Consider the following 16,252-nt stretch of genomic DNA (forward strand, 5'->3'; position numbering starts at 1 on the left):
TTTCAACCTAATAGTGCGCTAGAGGAAAAGTCAGGGGATCACCAAATCAGTAGGATTTATCATCTGGGGATCATGAATATTTGTACTTAATGTCATGGCAATCTATCCAATAGTTTTTGAGATATTTCAGTCTGAACAAAAGAGGTGAGCTGACGTTCATTCAGTCTCCGAGGGCGTTCTGAACTTACATTTGAAAAATCTTTTCTTAAAAAGCTCTTTACATAACAGAACATGCAGTGAATACAAGTGAACTTAGCCTGAGGGGAGAGAGACAGAAAAAATATCTCATGTGGACAAAGATGGCTGCAACACAATGTGTTTTCATGGCTGTCATGAGAATGAGAAAGAGCATAATTGTATAGATTAATTTAATATAATCTTTAATATAATGTGAAATGTTTTGATTTATGCAGATGGTCTGATAGTCTCACTTTTCTGCAAGACAAAAATGCATTTGTTTTACTGTAATAAATACTTAAAACCAAATATCTTGTTTTTAGAATTAAGTTTTTTTTAGCTACAATGCATTCATCAAGGGTGTAAGTTCCAATTAAAGAGATGGTGGGGCTTTCCAAAATGCTTTTTTTGTTTTTTATCATGGCTGCTCTTATCTCCTGATTGATGGAGATTTTTGAGGCTACATGCAGCCTGAGAGGATGCTATTTCCACTGCATTTGTTTTCTTAGGAATGACCCTTGAATCAAACCCTAATTTACACCTGACAATGTGTGATTATAATATTCTCCGAAAAAGATACAAGAGTTTTTCTAAAATCAAAGACAATACGGTGCTCCATAATCACTTGATCATTATCTGTCATTATCTATCTACATTAAGTAGTAGGTCTCTATCAAATCAAGTCATACTCGTTAATAACAAGTATGACTTGATTTGATAGAGACCTACTATATATAAGTCCACTAACAACACTTGTTTTGGGTTGAAAAACCCATGATTTCAATGCATCCCCCCACTTCTGAAACCCAAACCTACATCCTCAAAATGTAACTATTTCTTATGACAGATTCACAATGCCAATACACATAAATCACAGCTTCTGAATCATCACTGCAGAAAGTATAGCAGTGGTGGAAGAAGTACTCAAAAGTAAAAGCAGCAGCCATACTAAAGTGTAAACATCCCTGTTACAAGTAAAAGTCCTGCATTCAGAGTATAACATAGGGAGGCAATTAGCATCAAAATATACTGAAAAGAAGGCTTCCCCCTATGCAGAATGGCCCATTTAATAATCAAATATATTGTATTAACCTACTGTATTATAATCATTATGCATTAATACATCACTTTAATGCTTGAGCTGGTAACGTTAGGGCCAATTGTAAATACTTGATAGAATACAGGCTACTGCAGGGTAGCAATGTATTAACTTATTAAAATGTGTATCAATTATCACTGTGTGAAGTAATTCACTTTAGTAAGTGAAGCTGTCAAATAAATATACTGGAGTAGTAGTACAATATGTATGTATTAGAATATTTTCCACTTATATAGCGTAACACCAACGTGTTGTTAAGTACAGTAGTTTAGTAAAAGTACTTAGTTAAATGTGGTTTATATAGGAGTATTTTTAGTGTATCGCCTCCAGCGCGCCCCTTGAATTTTAAACAGGCAGCATCGAGCCAGCTGACTGTGTCGTCACTTTCCCTCGACGGTCGCAACAGGAAGACCTTTTTACCGTGTGATTTGTGTTGTGGACGAAAACTTTTTCCCGTCCTTCAGCAGGAAAATGTACTACAAATTCAGCGGTGTTACCCAGAAACTGACGGGGTCTGCTCCCGCGGCCGCCTACAACCCTCAGGTGAGACAGAGAAGCAGCGTATTAGTGAGAGACCGAGTCGGTAACCGTCGAGGATGACCTTCATACTTCCTGTCTTATTACACGGCAGTTAGCTCTTAACGTTATCTGAAATTTAATTAAGAGGGTGTTATGTGTTAAGACACCTGTACGTTGTAAAACAAACTATTAAGACGCAGTGCCATTTTCAGAAAATGTCAATCCTTTTATTTTATTTTCATACCTTATTGCAGAACCTTTATTTTGAAAGGTTATGTGGATCCGGCCTTTACAGCCAATTTGAATGGCCGCTCAAAGCATTTGCCAGATGTGACCTTTATTATCACTTCTCTGTTCTTTACACAGCCTCCTTGTTCTTCTGTGGTTGTGAATTAAGCTGCATTCAAGCTCTCCTGTGTCACAGTTTGAAAGTCACATTCTCCAACATTTAAGTTGTTTTGGTTAGAAGAAAAAAAGAGCCTGTGACATAAATATTGTCATTAGAATGGAACTAAAGTGCAGAATTATTTTTTTCAATCTCCTTTCCATTTGACTTATTATCGCTTTGGCATCTTGCACAACACAGCACATTCCCCATGAGATGCAACAACGACTCAAAGGTGGTTTAATGCTTAGAGATGATCTCCTGCTGTGAACACTTTTACGTATAAGCTTTCTCTTAAAACCGACCTTTCAGTGCCTCTCTGCATTTTCATATGTCAAATTTAATTTCCCCGCTGTTCCCTGTCTGCCTACACACACTCTTACAAGACAATTGGGTCTCCCGGTCATTTTCAAACCCAAGGTGGGTGAGAAGCTTCCTCCAAATGACGTAAAGGATGATTTCTCGTGACTCATACAGCTTCGGTACTGATCGAACCATCTAGAATTTTAAGATTTCTTGGTGGAAAATGATCACGGCCGATGAAGTGTGTAAAAAGGCCAAAAGAATATTGCTTTATCGTTTACTGATGTAAAGCCTACAGCCCCTAAATGCTTAAAATAGGTTAAATTAAGAGGGAAAATTCCATGTATGCATGTAACGATTAGAATAAAGTGTTGTATTGTTGTTAAGTTTAGGCAGCAGCATTGAGCTTTATGGACTTTTTTATACTTGCATGAATTCCCTTTGACTTGTATGGGTCTTTTATGTGATTTATTACTGTCAAATAATCCTAAACCTCAACAAAGTCTGAACACAAATACATTTTTAGATTCAGTTTGGCTTCCACTTTCCAAGGATCTAATTATTTCCTAATGCCAGCTGCGGATAAATGCCCATAAATCTGCTTAAAAATTACAAAAAAAGGTGCTTTTCACACGTGTGCTAATGACGTTGAATAGATGCGTTATTGTGTTTTTTTTGTGGTTTAGGGGCTTAGGCCAAGTGTGCCGGCAGAGTCCCCCACCATGGTGTTTGCCACACCCACCAAGCTGGTGTCAGAGGCGGGGTCCACGGTGGAGTACTTGGGAACAAACAGGGTTCCGGACCTCCAGAGGCTATTCCAGGTAACATCCACACTTATGCATATCCAACATTACAGACTGAAATAGAACTCTGACCAACACGTCCTCAGAGTGAAGGTTCATGAGCAGCTAAAGTGGTCACACTTCATCAGTCAAAGCCTTGGAGGTTTTTTTTTTTTTAGCTTCAGGCGGTGGCTGGTGTTTATTTCACTCTGTTCTTAATGGCGCCTTCCTTCAGTATTCATCACAGGAGAGGAACATGAGACAGGACATGGAAATCACAGTACTGATGCAATCATCCTTTTCACTATGAAAATGTCTGTGGAGAAAAAGCATACGTCACACAGACGATATTTAAGCTAGTGTGTTATGAAGCAAAGGAAAAAGAGATAAATAGTTAAAGGAAAATGGTGCTCTGACCCAAATACAAAATGTTTAGGCCTATATGAAACAGAAAATTGCCGAGGATACTGTTCATCACATCTTCATTATTGTATTATTTCATATTGTCCTTTATTTCTCCTGCTCCAACTCTCCCTTGCCTCCCGTTTCGTCTCCTCCCAGACGTCAGACGGTATCCCCATTCATCTAAAGCGCGGTGTCCCCGACAGGCTCCTGTACCGCACCACCATGGCTCTCACTGTAGGGGGCGCTCTCTACTGTCTGGTGGCTCTTTACTTTGCAGCCCAGCCCAACAAAAAGTGACCAACGCAAAACCCACGAACTTTCTGGAATTGACCCAACATTCCCAGCCTCCATCTGCCCTCGCCATGCCACCTCTCGGGACTCAAATGGCTGTTAGGGAAATTAGTTAGGGAACACTCAATGACAACAATAACGTCTGTCTTCTCTGTAAATCAAATGTCTAAGTTAATAAATTCTATGGGGAAACAAAGGTAATACAGGCTTATTTTTCCTTATTTGTCTTCAACATTATGTCAGTGAAAAAACACTAACAGACAGATGCACACGGGCTGCATGTATGAAACTGAACTGGGTAGAGAGCTGTTCTTACAAATGCCGAAGCGGAGGCGTAAAGCTCACGTCCTTCAACAGGTGTGCAGTGATGAGCATGATGGAGACACTCCTTCTGGAACATAGCTGCTGCTCACTTGGCCTAACTACGGTCTCATACAGTATGTGTGTGTGTGGGCTTGGGTATGATGTCAGATGCTTCTGGACGAGTTCGGAGGGGGTTTGTTTCAGACAGACATGTTGGCAGCCCCACATCAAGCTGCTCAAACACTGACGATAATCTCAGTCTCTGCATTTTTCCCTCCTGCGTGTGTATGTTTTCTAGTTTATATTGGGCTCAAAGCCATAATCACCTGTTCTAATGCAGTAAGCTGTTACACCTCGATGTGCACGATGCCTTAGCCACACAAACCATAACGGCCACCTCGCTCTGTTGATCTGGTGTGTATTGTATGTCTCATACGTCTACTTGGCTTCTGTGCGTTTGTATTGATTGAACAGTGAGGTGGAAGGGTCACATGACGCTCGGCGGCTGAACGCTCACAAGAGGTGGCCTCCGCTGATTTGACTGATTGGTGCGGTCCTCACGGAGAGGCCGACCACTTGTAATCATCAAGTAGCACACGCGTAGGTTGCACGAAGTGTGTAGATGTTGCACAAAGCGTGTACATGTTGCGTGGCACACACAAAATGTACAGATTTTACAAAAATAATCAAACTGATCGTTACTAAAATGAACGGATGGTGACGTTGTCAATAAGAATCCACTCTGGACCTCCCTTTGTCATGGCATCAATACTTCACACCCTGAGGAAAACCTTATGATGGATAATTGATGACAACACATGAATAATTTGACCTTCTGCTAGGAAAATAATGAGTATGGTTAATAAATAAAGACCTCATTTGAAGAGTGTCTTACTCCAAAACATCCTACAAAGCAAAGAAGCAGGACACGGTGCAGATACAACGCTTACATGTAGGTATATGTTCCAGCTGTGAGCTAGTTTATAGGTTAAAACACAGCGGTTCCTTACTATCTAGATAGTTAAAGAAATAACGTTTGAGTAATTGCTGAATTAACAGCAGGAGAATAAGCGATACATATTCACAAAGGGGGTTAACCGTGACCTGTTCATTGCTTATTCCGCAACATTCTCTCAGAGTTAACTGCACTTGATTTTTGTGCAACTGTCTGGTTGGCGTTAAATATGAAACAATGTGAAACCGAGACCCGTCTAACACAGTGACTCCCAACCGCATACACAGTTAGATCCTCAAGCTGAGGCTTTTCTTTACTCGTGACCCTCATGTCAGTGAATGAGTGGATAAATGAAGCACTTCAACAAAAGAATGATGTTCCCTTCTGAGGTTGTTTCATTTATATAGTTGTTAGAGGCCAGAAGAGCTGCAGGTATCTAGTATTCCACAATAAAACATACAGGACGTATGTATTTTTTGTTCCCTGTTATAAAAAATAAGATGTCCATGTTCATTAAAATGAGTTTAGACCGTTAGCTAATTAGCACTTAACACGAAGTAGCCTACAGCTGAGGCTGTTGAATGTCATTATTTTTGTGCGTGTTTGAACATACAGCGAAGTATTTGACATTTGACATGAATTACAATATCGGCAAGATGATGGCGCAAGAGGAAATGTCAGAGGATCGCCAACAATGTTTACTGTTCATACCGTGGGGGGAAACGTAATGTTTTTGCAATCCATCAAATGGTTGTTGAGATATTTCAGTGTGGACCTCACTATGTGCTCACATTTACTTGTCATGAGATGCACCTAATATCTTGTTTTGATAATAAACTTCATACCTGCCTTTCATCATGAATATGAAACCTTAAATCCACCCCTCCATCCTTCTTGCATCACGACAACCCACTTCAGTCACAATGGATCCTTTTGTTTTCTCTCCTACCTGACAGGAGAGACCCGATAGCTCTGCAATAACATGTTTACCATTCATAACCCAGCACTCCAACTGTTAATGAGGAGAGGGGACACACACACACACACACAGAGACACACACACACAGGAAACTGGGGGAAAGGGAGAGACAAAACACAGGAAGCAAGTGGTGTGTGAGGAGGGGGTGGATGAGTGTGAGGAGAAGGTTATGTGGCGGATGGGTGTGACATGTCGGGTTAATGCAATCCCTCTTCACAGCCATTCTCAGCAGTACCGGATGAGTATACGATGAAACCTATATTTCCTAAATCCTATATTTTGTCTGCAGTTTGTTCACAAATTTATATTTGACTACAATGTTAGGAGACTGTAAGGTATTAGGCTACTGCACCCAGACAGCAGTGAGAAAATGAGTCTCAGGGACTAGAGTGCCTCTGCATCAAGATGAGAAAATGTCATAAAGTATGTGTAAAAAAGCAGAAAAATTATTTCCTCAAGAGGGGCACGGATGCGAAAACGAAATGTTGAAGAAACCAATGTGATCAGTGCTGAGGCACACTGATCACATTGGTGTATTACTACTTTTTGTCTTTTATTCTAGGAAAATCACTTTCTATTTTGGTTTAGTACTCTGGCTTTTGGGTGGAGTCAGAATGAAAAATTAGTTTGAAAATAGGTATTGTTTTCCAATTTCCAATATAATGTTATGAATAAATAAATACGTTTGTTTTCTCTGTTTTGGGGTTCTCCGTGCACCGTGGAGCAATGCAAAAAAAGGTTTTCTTCACGAATTCATGGTAACACAGTGTGAGTCAGGAGACTGAACCTAACAGTTAATTTGCAAGATGTAAAACCAAGATGGTAGCTAAAGAAGCTGCAGAGCTGGGTGTTGTGTTCCCTGCAGCCTGAGGAATATGTTTGCACGGTTATTTGATTCAATGCTCCCCCGAAAGAATATTGATCATCCAGGTTTAATTTTGGGTGCTACACCACAGAGAGCAGAGGATGCGTCTTAATTCAAAATATATCACTCTGCAGAAACACAACAGCTCTGCCGTGCCTTCAACAACAGCCTTGCAGGAAAGGCTGGGGAGAGAAGAGGGCTGGAGGAGTGACAAATTACCTCTCCTCACAAAGCCCGAGAACAATGAATAAATAAAGTTCTCTGAGATTCAACAGGGAGGGTGTTTTGTGAAGCAGTAGCTTTTTGCGTCGGGAGCGAACGGCCTTCTCCTTGTCTCGCAGATGAAAGCACCTCTCGCAAAGTCGAGCACTCGAACAAAGCAACTCCATACAGATGTCTGTCCTCCCACTAAATCGATTTAGAACAGCCCATATAGAACAAAGAAAACGAATTGCAACAAAAATCACTAGATGTGACATGCCCAGTGTGATGACACACCCCACAGGCTGGCTGGAGATGAAATCAGTGACACCCTTTGCTCTCCGGGGGCCCTCTGGAGAAGGTGTTGGAGAAAAAGACCGGAAAACAAGGATAATGGATGTAACAGTTGGAGGAACAAGGTGTGCTGATTGGTGTCATAAGTGCATGTGGGCTTCTCACTCTCCCCTATATAGGTTTTGAAAATGCATTTTTTTCCCTCTTTTCTCCTTCAGGCTATTTTTCTCTGCCTTTCCCAAGCAACTAACCTTATGTAACAGTTCAAACACAGTGTGAATGGACAGATGCCCCTGACTGTGCAGAACCATGTCCACCAATCCCACTCACACTGCAAATTATATGTTTTCCTGCATGTAATTACGGGAGTGGATTTGTATTACAAACATCTGTCTGCAAACAACATCCCTCATTTACTTCATAGTTTGACACAGCGATGCAGAAAATGCAAGCTTCATTGTGGTTTCCAGGCGAGAATAAGAGATGCGAGCGGCATGAAAGGAGGAAAATTAATGTCCCTAAAATGAAAGTGAATCGATACGGTGGCCTGAGGATGTGAAAAGCTGGAATGAGAAGGAGGGGGAGTTGAAATGGAGTTGGAGCGAGATTAATGGCTGTTTAATAAGGAACAGTATTCATCAGTAGTCAGCTTGCAGGTGAAGAAAGGCTACAGTGTGTGTGTGTGTGTCTGTGTCAGGATGGAAGTACACGCTGCAGCGAGTTTACACTTTGTCTTTAACTTTCCGTCACGACTCTTTCAATAAATGACCACCCAACTATAATACTGATTACTTTGCCCAATGAGAGTGAGGCTTGATTTCTTCTCTTCATTTAAACTCGTTGCGCGCGCGCGCACACACACACACACACACACACACACACACACACACACACACACACACACACACACACACACACACACACACACACACACACACACACACAGTGATGCAACAGCACCACCTACAGGTTCAATCATTTTTGGATTCAATCACTCCAACGACTGATGTTGAGAACATTTCCAACCTTTTAATCAAAAAAAATCCAATAAAGAAGTATTGCTTCATTCATGTCAAAAAAACCTTCAGGAACATATTGAGCCTCCATGCGTACATCTTGCTCATAACCGTCTCGTGTTGTTACAAAGTCCTCTTTTACAGGCAGCAACAGGAGAGAATGCTCCCAATAAATAACCGGTACAAAGTTAAAGGAATACGAGAAATACCCTCGCGGTCACAAACACAGAAACGCACACGTCTGTCCGTCACTTGCACTTGTACGTGAGGTGTTTGCGATGATAGTGGATCCACGCGGGTGCTGCAACAAGGCCGGTCAGGAAGCCGATCGTAGCGCCCAGACTGCAGGAAACAGGCCAAACCTACAAGAAGCAAGAAGAGCGAGTCTGATCGTTGCACTGATAGATCAAGAGGAGCTGAGCTATTAGAAAACGTCATCCTTTTTTCCCTATAAGCATGTTTCCACTTGTAATGTTTTATCTAAAGAGGAACTTCTTCACACTTTGTTCTGCAACCAGAGGAGTCGCCCCCTGCTGGCCGTTTTATAAATCAGTGGTTTCAAACATTTATGACTCATGACCCCTTAAAGAAGCTATTTGGCACATTGTAAAATCATCAACTGTAGACTATACTATCCTCTTGTCTAATATCTCAGTGCTTAAGAAAGCTATCGAATCATTCCCTCTTTATTTCTGTCACACTACAGTATTGACAGCTGATATTTTGTGTTCGGAGTCCACGGTTTTATTTTTCGGTGACACTTTTGTGAACAAAACTTTCCCACAAACGGTGCGGAACAAGCCGCCTTGTATAAAAAGTTTAGGGGCATCAATTATGCCAACGATGGAATCTCATAAACGTGCACCTCCTCATGAACAGGTGGCATTCATGAAGCTGATAGGAATATAAAAAATTGCTCTTGCACGACATCCAGTTTTAGGATGAAGAACTGACAGAATAAATTCTGTCTATGTGAGGGTGTTACTGTGTGCTGACCTGCCAAGGCCTGTCCCAGTCCAGAGGTATAGGAAAGGCTCCCACCCAGGCTCCTATCAAAGTGCAGGCCACTGTAATCTGTAGACAGGTGTCCCACACAGACATAGCTCTGGAGACGGAGACAGAGCGAAGCAACGACACGTTAGTATATGCAATTTAGAGACTCGAGATAAGCACATGAAAGAGGAGGTTTTAGGCTCACCCGTGCCGGCTGAATACTCGTATCCAGGCCTGGACATTAGGGCCGTGGACACAGAGACACCTCAGTGTGGTTAAAGAGGTCAGCAGCACAGCTAGGGAGAAAGTCTCCAAGGCGGATCTGAAACACATAGAGAGATTTAGTGACACGAACAGAACCTGTGTCGATACAACGAAGCAAAGAATAAAACAGGTATTTTTAGGAGTGAATAATTACAGAGTTTGAAGCTTAATGCACAGAGACAAAATGAAAATCTGTGGCATGCCTTTAAAGTAATCTAACAGACGGTGTGCAAAGACTCTATTTGGTTATGTGCGTGATACATTTCAAGTTGCATTACCTACTTGCATCTGTTTTACATCCGTCTCTACACACATGAGCGTCAGCAGATACTCACTCAATCATCGGCGCTCCATAGAGAACAACCACAGTGTGGAAGAACAGGCACGACAGGAAGAAGTACAGACAGGAACGAAACAACCGAGACAGCTGCAGAAGGAAGTGGGGGAAAGGAAAAAGTTCAGATAACTTCTAAGTCAAAGAGTAAAAGTCTTTGTTTCCCTGGTATACATGTTTTCTTGTCTGTTTTATTCTATTTTAGCTTATTTGTATCTTCTACTTTTATCTTTTACATCAAATGAATGTGTATTTTTAGATTGCCTTATGTTTCTTTTCTTAATGCCTTTATGTTCCATGTGAAGCACTTTGAATGGTCTTGTATTTATTTAAAGGTACCATACAAATAAACCTGTCTTGAGGCCCTTTAGGGAGGGCCTGGCCCCTAGAAGTCATGAACTACAGAACTAAACCTAAACCAGCTAAAACATTAAATGCTACTTTAATGCATCGGTATTTGCAATATCAGCTACTGCAGTCAGTACGTTTACTTTGCATACTTTAAGTACATTTTGCCAATAATACTTCAGTACTTATACTTGTCATGCATGTCTCTGTAGTTGTACTTGAATACAACAGTCACAATGAGAGTACGTCGGAGCACCTTGTATCCCACTGTGTGCTTCTTGGTGGGCGGCGTGATGCCGAGCAGCCAGAAGACGGCGACACTGACCGCGGTGACCGCACCGGACACCGAGTAGAGCCACAGCAGGTGAGTGCCGTACACCGAGAAGCCGCGCACGAGCGCCGCAGGTAGAACGGTGGCCATGAACACCGAGGCGGCGATGATGGCGTGAGTGGACGCCATGGCTCTGATTTCATGGCCCCACATGATGAAGCACGTGACTATCTACAACAGGAGAATAAAACGGAGAAGGCAAAATTCAAATGAAGTGCTCATAAATGTTAATTCAGCAACGGATGCATAGAGGAGGTTTTAATCCATAGTTTCTTCACCTGCCTTCCGTAAACATGGAGTAACAAAGACTTCCGCTTAGACTTCACAATAAAAGTCCAATAGTATCACTCGTAAAATAAAACTACTTTTAGAGAGCTGACCTAATTGCATTCTTTATTTATCATGAATGTGATATTTTCCCACAGTAATTGCTGTCTCAAATATTGTTAAATACCATGGATGTAACCCTTACAGGAGCAATTGCCACCTTCAGTGGATTTTTATTTCGAAGAAACCTTACGAGAAAACAGGAAGTATTATTGTGTAGGTCAACCAGAGAAGAAGAAAAAAAAGAGAGAGAAAATCTCTCTCTTTTTTATTATTATTGTGTATTGTTAACTTTAATATAATGGCCCATACTTTTAAATGGATATCCTCATTCATCACCGACTACACCCACCACTCTTTAACGTGAGTGACGTCGTACTGGATTTTCTGTGACGGACGGTAATATCAGCCAATTAAATTTGAGATCGTCACAGCTTTGACCAATCAGCCTGTTGCAAGAAGGAAAGACGAAGAAACGACCGGAAGTTTACGAACATTGACCGAGCAAGCTAAGAGTTAGCTAACGTTTAGATTTTATTTTGACCAACCGCTGAAAAGCATCGATTTAAAACAAACACAGAGGAAACATGGTTTGTGAAAAGTGTACGTATCGCTCTGTTAAGATCTGTCTTTAAATCTAACCTATTTCTTGTGCTTTTAGCGCAGTATTTACATCCTTTGAAAGCTAACTTGCTAGCTAACTGTTGTTGTTTTGGTCCATGTTTTGGCCCATGTTTTGGCCCGTTAGACGTGGTATTTTCTCTACAAATTGTTTGTCACTCCTTATTTCAGGCGAGAAGAAGCTCGGTAAAGTCATCACACCCGACACCTGGAAGGATGGAGCACGGAATACAACAGGTAAACAGAGCACACAGATTCAGTGATCATGTGTTTTTGTCTGTTACTATGTTTATTTATGCAAGTGCACAAGAAAGAAATTAGTTTTTACTTATTAAACTCTCAAAAATATACTTTACAATGTTGCACATTAAACAGGAGTGAATGTCTTTAATCTGTAAACCGTAATTACAGAAATAAACCTGCTTATGTTTTGTTTAATTGTTCAGATTTCCATTGGCTTTTAATTCCCATTGCAAGTTCCCAGAGCCCACTGTGACATCTTCAAATAGCTGATTTTATCCGATCAGTCCAGTACCCCTGACCCCCAGCTTGAGAACATCTGTCTTAGATGATGATGGTTAGTTGAGTTCTTTCTGCTTCTTTCACTTTCAGAGGGTGGTGGGCGAAAGCTAAATGAAAACAAGATCCTGACTTCTAAGAAAGCCAGGTGAGTAGCTCGCTAAAGTCTGACTTCCACCATTTTCTCTGTTTTTATTGCCAGGAAGTCACACAAAATTATTTTTATTGACTCACTCTAATTGTTACACATTAACATTTATCATAGTCATTTATTCCCTTAACCTCGTATTGGTGCATCTCTAGTTATGTGTCTGTAATGCATCTCCCTCTCTCAGGTTTGACCCATACAGCAAGACGGGCTTTGCTACCTGCAGGATCTGCAAGAGCTCAGTTCATCAGTCTGGATCACACTACTGCCAGGGCTGTGCATACAAGAAAGGTATAAACTCACTCACACTGGACTTTATACTGTAAAGATAAAAAATTGACAACCTTAGCATGCATTTAAAAATGGATCTAATAACTTGTTTTGCTCTGAAGTTAAGAAGCATAAGCCGGTAAATGGTCCTTTCCATGCTCCATAATACAAAAAGTGAAGCACCTGCCCCTGATATTGCTTTTCCCTCTAAACTGATTTTTTTTTATATTGATTTTCTTTCTTTCCTCTTTTTTTCTGTCTTTAGGAATCTGCGCGATGTGTGGAAGGAAAGTTTTGGACACCAAAAACTACAAACAGACATCTGTGTGACAGCGTGACGATCAATGAACAGTTCCACGAGTGAAGTGAGAATGAGATGGATGTTTATGTTTGTCATCAATCCACAATGTCCTGCTGTAGCTCTTTTGTGTTATTCTTCCCACCTTTGTGAAAGAGAGAGACTTGCAGCTGGCTTTGCCCTCTTATTACAGAATATCACATAATGCCACTGGAGTTATTACAGTGGCCGTACACAGGGAAGCACTGTTGTATCCAAATACACCACCAGTCATCACCTGTTTCAAGTCCAGGCTTCTAGATTTTTTTGTACATTTTAAATGCAATACTTAGGCTTTAATTCTTTGCTGTTATACAAAGTTATTTTCTCTATGTAATATATCAAGTGTTTCATTTTTTTAGTGAATTAAACCATTTAATATGAAGGACATCTGACAGGATTCTTTTTTTACCTCTGCCTGACGCCATAAAGGGTACAATTTTAGCCTCTTACGCACAACATACTCGTATCTGTCCTGTATGCCGGTAATAATTGGTTTACTCTTACATAATCGTATTTGGAAACTGCTCACTGTGCTGTCAGGTGTGCCCCCCCCCTCCTCCATTGCTGTCAGAGATAAAGGTTATAGTTCACAGGTTGTCTGATGACAGACTCCTCCTTTGATATCTAAAGGCCTTGCTCTCCCTCAGGCCTTCAGCCGCATGTGCGCACACTTGTTTTTATGTCTCATTGATTTATGTTGTACCACTGCATAAAAAACGGCATCCGTCTCTAGCTAATACAGGTAATATACAGTAGGTAATGTTGGGATGTAGCTAACGAGTCGGAATAACCTTCCTAAGGAAATTTAAAATAAACTGTACTTTGGTTACGAGTGAGTTCAACTGGTATATTTATATGGATCCTTTAGTTTGCTTGTCATATCACTGCCATTTTGCTCCTGTTATTCTGTGTCGTGGGGCGTTCAGGGACATCATACTATCCCAGTTTATAGCTGTTACACAGCCATCCCTAGAGCCCTCATGTTTAGTCAATTTAATGTTCTCACTTACACGCTACATACTCAAATCTATTATTAGTATGGAGTATAAAAAGTAGGTGTCTTTTGTAATGTCATTTGTAATGTAATGTCATCAGTGCAAACAATGCACTGAACGGTTTTCTTGGCTGTTATCGCTTATGAACAAAGGAAGGTTCACAACATTCACATTTCATTGAAATCCTTTTATTTTAGCGAAGAATCTTCCAAATACATGAGACAGATATAATCATTTGCATCTCAGAAACGTCATACATTACAAAGACTTTATAAATGACAGTTAATTAAATTATTAAAATCCATGGATTGTAAGTACGATGATAGTCAGGGAAGGTGTGAGAGATCCACTTTGCAAAACCACCAATGACATTCCTATTTAAAAAAAGTGAAAATCTTCAGTATTGACATGTTCCAACATCAGGTTTCATACTTAATAACACAATTGCAATATAAGACATTAAATGTAAAATATCTACCAAAGGCACCAAGAATGTTAGTCTTATATTTCCTATAAAGTTCACAGTGATGATTTCTGCAGCTGGACTGAAATCTTTCAGGTCAGTGAAGTGAGCTCCAGAGTTTGCTTGGATCCTGCATCAAACAGCAGCTTTATGTTTCCTGCTATTGGTTTGTATGTGTTCTTAAAAGTCAGATGCAGATCTACTGTTACTCTGGAGCTTTGCATGTGCTACAGAGGCCCTGGAAGGACTGACAGTCGTTAGTTCTGTGACAGAGACAGGAACTCCTCCCTGGTTTTGGGGTCCTCCAGGTAAACTCCCAACATGACGCTCGTCACTGTGCGGCTGTTCATCTTCTGGACACCACGCATGACCATACACATGTGCCTGCAAACACACACAAATGGCACATCAGATGTGCAGCTGCAGCATTTGACGTGCTTTGAGAAAAGTCGTCCGAGGAAAGCGGGGAATGTTGAAATGAGGGAATACGCATGTACCGGCAGTCTCATTATTGAACGCTGACCTTTTTAAATTTGCCCGTGTGGTAGTAGGGCAGCTTTAAATTATACCGATGATGATGAAATTGTGATGTGTACTTACGCTGCTTCAATAACCACAGCTACACCTTTTGGCTCCAGAGCCTCTGATATTCCCGTGGCAATCTGCTTGGTTAGACGCTCCTGAACTGAAAGAGACAAAACATTGGAGCATATGTGAACATGATGAAGCCAGATTGCATTCAAGTTCTTGGGTAAACTAGAAGAAAAGGGCTGTTGATTATATGCACAGTCGGTTATTTATTTGGTCGCTTACCTTGAAGCCGCCGACTGAAGATCTCCACAATCCTGCAGAAAGCAGAGCACAAGCACATTGAAGAGGAAGGATTAAAGATCAGGCATAATAATGATTCATCTTTTGACAAACAGTCCCTGACTCTCGGCCTGTACTCTGGCCATCCAAATGTACAGACCCTTCACCTGTGAATGATTCACCCTATACAGCTCTGTGATGCAAGACCCAACAACAGCAACAAAAAAACTCTGACTCTGTTACTGTTATTCTGGGTTCGTATGTTCAGAGATGGTGTGATATTTTAGGAAAGGGAGAAAGAAGGAGACAGACAGAGGCTGTGATAATAACTGGTGATTCCCACAGGTCTGAGGGGATTTTCTCATGGCTCGAGAGCGGATAGAGTTCAGACTGCGAGTGTGCTTGATGAGGGGACTAGATGATGGCCACTGGGCTTAGACTTAATCCTGCAGGTCAATGTGCTGAAATAACAGAAGAACGCAGCCACCCGGCACCAACACCAGACACACAGCAACATTTGCAGCGGCAGGGTTATGATGTGTGTGTGCGCGTTACCTTGCCAGCTTGCTCAGTCCCACCACTTTTTTGTTGGGAATATATCCGATGTGAACCTGGAGAGACAGCAGGTGTCGCATAATTAGAGCAAAGAATGGTGAATATTATCAATTCAAATGCTCACCATATAACACTTAGACACACAATCTTATGAGGACTTAATATTTGCTTTTTATTATCAAATGAAATGCTAACTTCATAATGTTTAGAAACACACTTTAATGATGATTTAATATTTGCTTTCGGCCCAGAAACACTTCACATGCACAAGCCCCTTACTCCCCCTCACCCACACACACTCCCTACACACCACACCCTACACACACACACCCACCCTACACACACCCTACACACACACAC

General features: G+C 41.1%; 4 protein-coding genes across 5 annotated transcripts; 2 read left to right on the top strand and 2 right to left on the bottom strand.

The window, feature by feature from the left end:
* Nucleotides 1-1,660: 1,660 nt before the first annotated feature.
* cox7a2l (cytochrome c oxidase subunit 7A2 like) lies at nucleotides 1,661-4,162 on the top strand. The gene is made up of 3 exons (XM_031844111.1): nucleotides 1,661-1,819; nucleotides 3,170-3,304; nucleotides 3,827-4,162. The coding sequence occupies exons 1-3, from the start codon at nucleotides 1,748-1,750 to the stop codon at nucleotides 3,965-3,967; spliced, it is 348 nt and encodes a 115-aa protein (XP_031699971.1). The 5' UTR covers nucleotides 1,661-1,747; the 3' UTR covers nucleotides 3,968-4,162.
* Nucleotides 4,163-5,812: 1,650 nt separating this feature from the next.
* On the bottom strand, nucleotides 5,813-11,132 carry pigf (phosphatidylinositol glycan anchor biosynthesis, class F). Its single transcript, XM_031844109.1, has 6 exons — nucleotides 11,123-11,132; nucleotides 10,770-11,015; nucleotides 10,167-10,258; nucleotides 9,773-9,889; nucleotides 9,571-9,679; nucleotides 5,813-8,936 (listed from the first exon to the last, which is right to left on the bottom strand). Exons 2-6 carry the CDS (start codon nucleotides 10,995-10,997, stop codon nucleotides 8,823-8,825), a joined length of 660 nt encoding a protein of 219 aa, XP_031699969.1. The 5' UTR covers nucleotides 10,998-11,015; nucleotides 11,123-11,132; the 3' UTR covers nucleotides 5,813-8,822.
* Nucleotides 11,133-11,647: 515 nt separating this feature from the next.
* On the top strand, nucleotides 11,648-13,452 carry cript (cysteine-rich PDZ-binding protein). Of its 2 annotated transcripts, XM_031843605.1 has the most exons (5): nucleotides 11,648-11,774; nucleotides 11,964-12,029; nucleotides 12,405-12,459; nucleotides 12,647-12,750; nucleotides 12,995-13,452. In XM_031843605.1, exons 1-5 carry the CDS (start codon nucleotides 11,759-11,761, stop codon nucleotides 13,057-13,059), a joined length of 306 nt encoding a protein of 101 aa, XP_031699465.1. In that variant the 5' UTR covers nucleotides 11,648-11,758; the 3' UTR covers nucleotides 13,060-13,452. The 2 variants fall into 2 exon arrangements, with proteins under 2 accessions (XP_031699465.1, XP_031699464.1); XM_031843604.1 differs by having other exon boundaries at nucleotides 11,648-12,029.
* A 784-nt stretch (nucleotides 13,453-14,236) lies between these two features.
* gch2 (GTP cyclohydrolase 2) lies at nucleotides 14,237-15,972 on the bottom strand. Its single transcript, XM_031842930.1, has 4 exons — nucleotides 15,893-15,972; nucleotides 15,341-15,372; nucleotides 15,128-15,212; nucleotides 14,237-14,911 (listed from the first exon to the last, which is right to left on the bottom strand). The coding sequence occupies exons 1-4, from the start codon at nucleotides 15,970-15,972 to the stop codon at nucleotides 14,785-14,787; spliced, it is 324 nt and encodes a 107-aa protein (XP_031698790.1). The 3' UTR covers nucleotides 14,237-14,784.
* Nucleotides 15,973-16,252: the final 280 nt, after the last annotated feature.

The sequence above is a fragment of the Anarrhichthys ocellatus genome, unplaced genomic scaffold (genome assembly GCF_004355925.1).
Source record: "Anarrhichthys ocellatus isolate YVR2014 unplaced genomic scaffold, GSC_Weel_1.0 scaffold4, whole genome shotgun sequence".
In the NCBI taxonomy this organism is placed as follows: Eukaryota; Metazoa; Chordata; class Actinopteri; order Perciformes; family Anarhichadidae; genus Anarrhichthys; species Anarrhichthys ocellatus.

Bases quoted from the DNA above. Each gene is read 5' to 3' on its own strand.
- cox7a2l (XM_031844111.1), top strand. From the start codon at position 1,748: ATGTACTACAAATTCAGCGGTGTTACCCAGAAACTGACGGGGTCTGCT. The intron at 1,820-3,169 runs GTGAGACAGAGA...TTTGTGGTTTAG, and splicing joins CGGCCGCCTACAACCCTCAG to GGGCTTAGGCCAAGTGTGCC. The intron at 3,305-3,826 runs GTAACATCCACA...GTCTCCTCCCAG, and splicing joins ACCTCCAGAGGCTATTCCAG to ACGTCAGACGGTATCCCCAT.
- pigf (XM_031844109.1), bottom strand. From the start codon at position 10,997: ATGTGGGGCCATGAAATCAGAGCCATGGCGTCCACTCACGCCATCATC. The intron at 10,259-10,769 runs GTGCTCCGACGT...TTCCTTCTGCAG, and splicing joins AGCACACAGTGGGATACAAG to CTGTCTCGGTTGTTTCGTTC. The intron at 9,890-10,166 runs GTGAGTATCTGC...TATGTGTTTCAG, and splicing joins TATGGAGCGCCGATGATTGA to ATCCGCCTTGGAGACTTTCT.
- cript (XM_031843604.1), top strand. From the start codon at position 11,891: ATGTTTTGGCCCATGTTTTGGCCCGTTAGACGTGGTATTTTCTCTACA. The intron at 12,030-12,404 runs GTAAACAGAGCA...TTTCACTTTCAG, and splicing joins TGGAGCACGGAATACAACAG to AGGGTGGTGGGCGAAAGCTA. The intron at 12,751-12,994 runs GTATAAACTCAC...TTCTGTCTTTAG, and splicing joins GGGCTGTGCATACAAGAAAG to GAATCTGCGCGATGTGTGGA.
- gch2 (XM_031842930.1), bottom strand. From the start codon at position 15,972: ATGCGACACCTGCTGTCTCTCCAGGTTCACATCGGATATATTCCCAAC. The intron at 15,373-15,892 runs GTAACGCGCACA...TGCTTTCTGCAG, and splicing joins GGACTGAGCAAGCTGGCAAG to GATTGTGGAGATCTTCAGTC. The intron at 14,912-15,127 runs GTAAGTACACAT...GTGTGTTTGCAG, and splicing joins GCTGTGGTTATTGAAGCAGC to GCACATGTGTATGGTCATGC.